Below are 6213 nucleotides of genomic sequence, written 5' to 3'. Positions count from 1 at the left end.
CTGCTCCAGCTCTGAGGCCAGGAGACAGCTTGGAGGAGGCGGGAATTCCCTGAGGGGTGGAGGAGAAGCAGGGAGGGGCAGCCCCAAAGCCAGGGTCCCTCCTAACAAAGGCTTCTGGGAAGGGACGGGGTGGTGAAGGAAGGGGTGGGGCCTGGGCGTAGGGGAGGGACGTCGCGGGCGGAGCCTAACAGAGGGGCGGGGCTCAGGCAAGGAGGCGGTGTCTGGGAGGGCCGTGGCAGGAGCCGAATGGAGGCGGGGCAGAGCGGGAATGGGTGGGGCCTAAAGCAAGGTGAGGTTGAGCTACTGTCTGAGGCAGAGGGAGGTGCACGCGGCAGGCGGGGCGGGCTCCAGGTCTGATCAGGGGCGGGGCCTAGGCTGAGGCGGGCTTTCCGGGTTTTAAACTTGGCTTCCTCCATCCCGCCCTCTCCTGCTCGTGGGCTCCTGCGCATACTGTGCCGTCCCGGAGGAGGTGAGGCGTCTGTCCTTCAGGGATCCCCCCAGACCTGGCATGGAGAGCTTGGAGGAGTGCGGAGAGGACGCCGCGCTGGAGCCCTGCAGGACCCCCCAGGTAAGCAGCAGCGGCTTCTCCTGATGGGGAGGCTCAGGCAGCGGGTGTAAACGCTCCACTCTCCTAACATGGAGACTCAGGCCCACGTGTAGACGCTCCTCTCTCCTGATGGGGAGTCTCAGGCCCAGGTGTAGACGCACCCCTCTCTCCTGATGGGGAGGCTCAGGCCCAGGTGTAGACGCACCCCTCTCTCCAAGGCTCCAAAGTCACCCGTTTCCCTTCTTGAATTCAAACCCTTCCCTGAAGCCCCGTCCTGGTGTCCGGGTCCAGCCGGATACAACCGTGGGGTCCGTGAAGCAGCCACCTAAAAAGACCATAGGGGGAGAGAGGGGAGACCAAGCACGCAAGGAAGACAGAGTCTGTCTGATAGTGTCAAGGCTCGTTTATTGCAGGTGCAGGGTAAGAATATATTGTGATTAAGGACGGGTTGTAACAGGAGGGAATGTGAAGAGTTTTTATGGTTTGTGGCCTTTGGTCTAGCGACGCCAGTTTCCAGGAGGTAACTTGTTTGTTCAGATTCTCAGAAACCCTTATCTTGTTCCTGGTCATAAGTTTTCCCCACACATGGTCTCTGACAATTCCCCCTTTCCTTTTTATTAGAGGGAAGGTTTTTAAGTCAGGACCGCAGCGATGGCCCCTGTCTTAGGCTACACAGGGGGAGTTACTGGATCATCAGGGGTGGAGGACCTGTGCTATTCCCGTCATTCGGTTACCACCCTGCTAGTAAGTTGGAGACGATCAATATCAAACGGGGTGTGTGGTAGGTCAGTATCTGTTATTTCAATATGATGATATTGGACCGTAGGGAAGTTAGTAAGGGCTGAGTCAATGTTTGATTTGATAAATCCTTTGATAAATCCAGTCAGGCGTTGGAAAGCCCAAGGGCCAAAGGTGAGGATTAGGAGGAAGATAATAAAGGGAACTAGTATCGTGGGAATTAGGGTAGAAAGCCAAAGGGAACCTCTCAAAAGGTTGTTGTACCATCCTTCTTGGGCCTTGGCTTCCTTTTTTCTAAGGGCTAGGCGTTCTCTTAATTTTGCCATTGATTCTCTGACCACGCCCGTGTGGTCAGCATAAAAGCAGCATTCTTCTTTAAGGGCTGCACACAATCCCCCATCTTTTAAAAGAAGCAGGTCGAGGCCACGTCTGTTCTTTAGTACAACTTCTGAGAGGGAGGATAGGGATTTCTCTAAAGCAGAGACAGATTTTTCTAGGGCTTCGGGGTCAGATGTCATAGCAGAATGTAGAGCTGCGAGGTGTTGGGTCTGTAGGAGAGGGGTGGTGCCAGTACCAATGCCGGCAGCAAGACCCCCAATACCTAGAATGATGGCAAGAGTAGAGAAAGGTTCCCGCATAACCCGAGGGAATGAAGACAAAAGTTTACCCAAGGCGGTGTCTGAGTGATAGGTAATTCTGGGCCATAATTGTATAAGCACACAGAATTCAGAGGAGGTATTAAAAACCTGAAGGGAGATGCTGTAATGGGGAAAATTTTAGCTTCTGGGATTGTTATAATATTGCACAATGGCCGCCAAGGAATTTACTTATGAAATTCCTAAAATTGAAACACTCAAGTCAGAATGGAGTTTATGGAGGTTTAATCACACTGGGAGTAGGGAAAGGAGAGGGAGAGAAGGAGAGAAGAGAAAAGGGAAAGGGTCTACTCAACCTCTGACCAAGGCAGAGTGAGTTCTAGGCCCAAAGGGCCAAGGTGGAAAGAATCAGTCCTTAACTCACGTGAGTGATCTGAAGGAAAGCTGTCTGCAGGCGTCCTCTCCCTCGAAGCTCCTAACACCAACTGCCATCTAGCTCTCTCCACAGGAAGTGAGCGAATTCCAGAGGCTGTTCCTTACCTCACTTCCTGTGTCTCACAAGTGCCAATGGTTGGCTCTAGCTTAGCTTAGGACAGCCCAGGTGGGCAGTTGGTTATTTCTGATTTGTCATTGACTAGCACATGCCCGTGTAGTGTGGGTGTGCACAATTTTTGGGTGCTAGACCAAGATGGAGACTTTTAAAATTCACAATCCCCCCTGATGATGATTGGGGGACTAGTCTCCCCAATTGATCACTAAACATAAGCATACTGCACCCCAAAAATTTCTAACTGTCAGTGTATACAAAAATTTTTTCCCACTAAGAGGAAAATTATAATAGTTGTAAATATGGGGAAATAGAGGAGAGAGAAAGACAGCAAACCAATGTTTTGCTGGGCGCATTGACAAAAGCCAATTAGGGGGCAGTCCCCTTTGGCATAAGAGTGTACATTCAAAAGATGTTCAATCAACCATACCCCAAGGTTCATTCTGGATCTTCCTGTAGTGAAAAGGTTTAGATATCTTTCTGCAAACAGTTCATTTTCTGGATTCAGTTAGTTAGCAAGCTTCTTCTCTGAAGATTTATCTCGAACAAAATTTAAATCTTGGATTTGATGAAATACAATCCCCCCTGAAGAAAGTGTTGAAAAAACACTGAGTCCAGCTGAGGATTCAAGTTGTAGTTGTGGGAGTGTGTGAGTTTATCCAAAAGAAAAACAAAACAAAATGAAAATAAAATAAAAAATCAAAATCAAAAGAAGAAAAAGGGAAAAATTAAGGGAAAAATATAAACCCTTTATATATGCATATTTATATTAAAGAATTCAAAATCAGTATCAAAATTCAAAAACAAATCTATGTATACAAAATTTGAGAAAGCAAGAATAAAAAAAAATTTTTATTTTTACAGGCCCCTGTATTAGGGTCCAGTTAAGTAATTTCTAATCCCACAAGTCTGTAGGACAGAATGCAGCATATTTTACTTCCCCATTTGCAGCCAAGGCTACAGGAAGTTGCCATACTATAGGAGAGAAAAAAGAGGACCAGATTTCTTATTTTATATCTAGGGAAGTGTTATTCCCTCGTCTGATTTTACCTTCGTTCTCAGGGATGGATGGAGTCAGGATGGTAGCCAACCTTAGGTACTTGTCTGTAGGTACTTTCATGAAGAGTGTGGATACAGGGAAGGCCTACATCTTAATGTCTGTCAAGTGTCGCAACCCCGAGTCTCACACTAGGTTCAAGTCCTTGGTATTGGCTTAGAAATGCATTAATCCTACCTGGATTGGTCTTTTGATTTTTAGACCTGTGAGCTCTTTTGGCATTATCCAGGTTATCTCTGTGCTCCTTTTTTGATCCTGTTCCTAGAATCAGACACAAACATTAATCATAGTCCCACAACAATTATCAATAAATGGCAGGTTCCCATAGTCTAAAGCTGTTTGGGTGTGTATTAGTAATAACAGCAAGTATATATATTTAAACTAATATTGTAGAATAAAATTAATATTGATCATATGTACCTTAAGTACATAGAAATGAGAAAAGGGAAAAAATAAAATAATGTAAAAATAATAATAATAATAAAATAAGGAAAAGAGAAAAAAGGAAAAAAGGAAAAAAAAATTAAATTTAGGAATTCAATGTGTCAAAAGCAGAATAAAACAGTTCCACTTGTCAATGGGTAGTTATCTCCAATGCATGTATAGGATACAGTCAATCAGTCTCAACAGAGGATGCTCTCTTTACATGAGAACAGTGAATCCAAGAGTCCTTTTTTCCAACCTTTATAGATGTTGGAGTAGTTAACAATATTTGGAATGGTCCTTCCCAGGAAGGCTGGGTTGCTCCTGTACGCTGGAAGTTCTTTATATACACGTTGTCTCCTGGGTTCAGGTCGTGAAGTGAAAAGTCTAGTGGTCCAGCTTGTACTGCAGCTCCGGATTCATGTAGCTCACGCAGTTTGTGCTGTAATTCCTGTATATAGGAAGCAATAGTAGTATCTCCCCCTAATAGCGATGTATAAGCCGGGGAGAAAGGCTTAGCCTGTATAGGCGGATGTCCAAAAAGCATCTCAAATGGTGAGATATGTAAGTCTCCTCTAGGGCTGCTTCTAAGATAAAATAGTGCCAGAGGGAGAATTTCAGGCCATTTTAAATGGGTCTCAGTGCATAATTTTCCAATCATAGTTTTAAGTTCTTTGTTCATCCTCTCAACTTGGCCTGAACTCTGGGGATGATATGGAACATGGAATTTTGGAGTTATCCCCAAGCAAGAATATATCTGGTTTAGAACAGAATCAGTAAAATGACTCCCCCTATCGGAATCAATACGTGCTGGTAGGCCAAAGCGAGGAACAATTTCTTTTAAAAGCACCTTAGCAACAAAAGCTGCTGTGGCTCGGGCTGTAGGAAATGCTTCCGGCCATCTGGTCAGTTGGTCTACTATGACCAAACAAAATTTATATTGTCCAGCCTTTGGCATTGTTATAAAATCTATCTGCAGGTGCTCAAAAGGTGTGTAAGCCAGAGGACGCCCACCAAAGGCTTTGCCACGAAAGGCATGTTGGTTATATGCCTGGCAGGTAGAGCAGGATGAACACACTTTAGAGGCTATGGTAGTTATACCAGGGGCTATCCATACTCTCTTAACAGAGTCCACGATGCCCTGGGTACCAAAGTGGCCATTATTATGATCAGATTGGCAAATTTGGTGATAGAAACTTCTAGGGAGCAGGGGTTTTCCTTCAGATGACACCCAGACTCCATTGATCTGTTTTGCTTTGAATTTCTGTTTCCATTTTTCCACTTCCTTCTCATCATAGGAAAGTGATAAATTTGAGTCATCAGTAGTTGTTAATGTTAGAAGTAATTCAGGCCCTTCTATGGCTGCTAGCTTTGCAGCAGCATCTGCTCGGTCATTTCCCCTAGAGACAGGGTCGGTGCCACCTGTATGGGCTGAGCAATGAACTACAGCTAGGGCTTCAGGCAGCTGAAGAGCAGAAAGGACTTCATTAATAATTTCAGCATTAGCTATGGATTTTCCAGCTGAGGTTAAAAATCCTCTCTGGAGCCATAGCATCCCGACTGAGTGACAAATGCCAAAAGCATATCTAGAATCCGTATAAATTGTTGCCTTTTTACCCTTGGCAATTATACAGGCATGTTTCAGAGCTATGAGCTCAGCTCCTTGAGCGCTAATGTTAGAAGGTAGTGAGGCTGACCACTCAGTGGCAAATTCTGAGACTACAGCAGCTCCACTGTAGCTGATGCCATCCCTCATGAAAGAAGAACCATCAGTAAATAAGATCAGGTCTGAGTTCTTTAAGGGAGTGTCCAAGTGATCATCTCGAGGCTTTTCTGCCATGGACACTAGTGTTTCACAACTGTGTAAAGGTTCTCCTGAAGTTGGTAAGTCTGGAAGCAAGGTGGCAGGATTAAGGGTTGAACAGCGTTTCAAAGTAATATTTTCATTATTTAGCAAGGTTATTTCATACCTTGTAATTCGCTGATCAGAAAATGCCTGTGTTCTCTGTCTTAGCAATAATGCTTCTACCTCATGTGGACACATAATTGTCAATGGGCATCCTAATACTAGATCAACGGTTTTTGTCACTAGTAAAGCAGTAGCAGCCACTCCTCTAAGGCATGGTGGTGCTCCTGAAGCTATTGGGTCCAGCTGGGCTGAATAATAAGCAACTGGACGCTGAGAAGGCCCCAGAGTCTGAGTTAAAACGCCTGAGGCTACTCCTCTTTGCTCATGTACATACAAAGTAAATGGCTTGTAAATGGCCTTTTTTAGCTCTGATAGAGCTGACATGTGTTCATGCTC

General features: G+C 45.1%; 1 protein-coding gene across 2 annotated transcripts in view; it reads left to right on the top strand.

Annotated features, from left to right (window-relative positions):
• Positions 1-350: 350 nt before the first annotated feature.
• Positions 351-6213, top strand: part of LOC100619447 (zinc finger protein 260-like) — a 31635-nt gene continuing 25772 nt past the window's right edge. For both annotated transcript variants that reach the window (XR_008917133.1, XM_056820368.1), the window contains exon 1: positions 351-568. Coding sequence is in view for 1 of the 2 variants with exons in the window: in XM_056820368.1 (XP_056676346.1) it covers positions 509-568 (60 nt within the window). In the remaining variant the exon portion in view is untranslated. The remainder of the gene's footprint in view (positions 569-6213) is intronic.

This window comes from Monodelphis domestica, chromosome 3 (assembly GCF_027887165.1).
Source record: "Monodelphis domestica isolate mMonDom1 chromosome 3, mMonDom1.pri, whole genome shotgun sequence".
Classification (NCBI taxonomy): domain Eukaryota; kingdom Metazoa; phylum Chordata; class Mammalia; order Didelphimorphia; family Didelphidae; genus Monodelphis; species Monodelphis domestica.
This window is presented reverse-complemented; position numbering and strand designations above follow the sequence as displayed.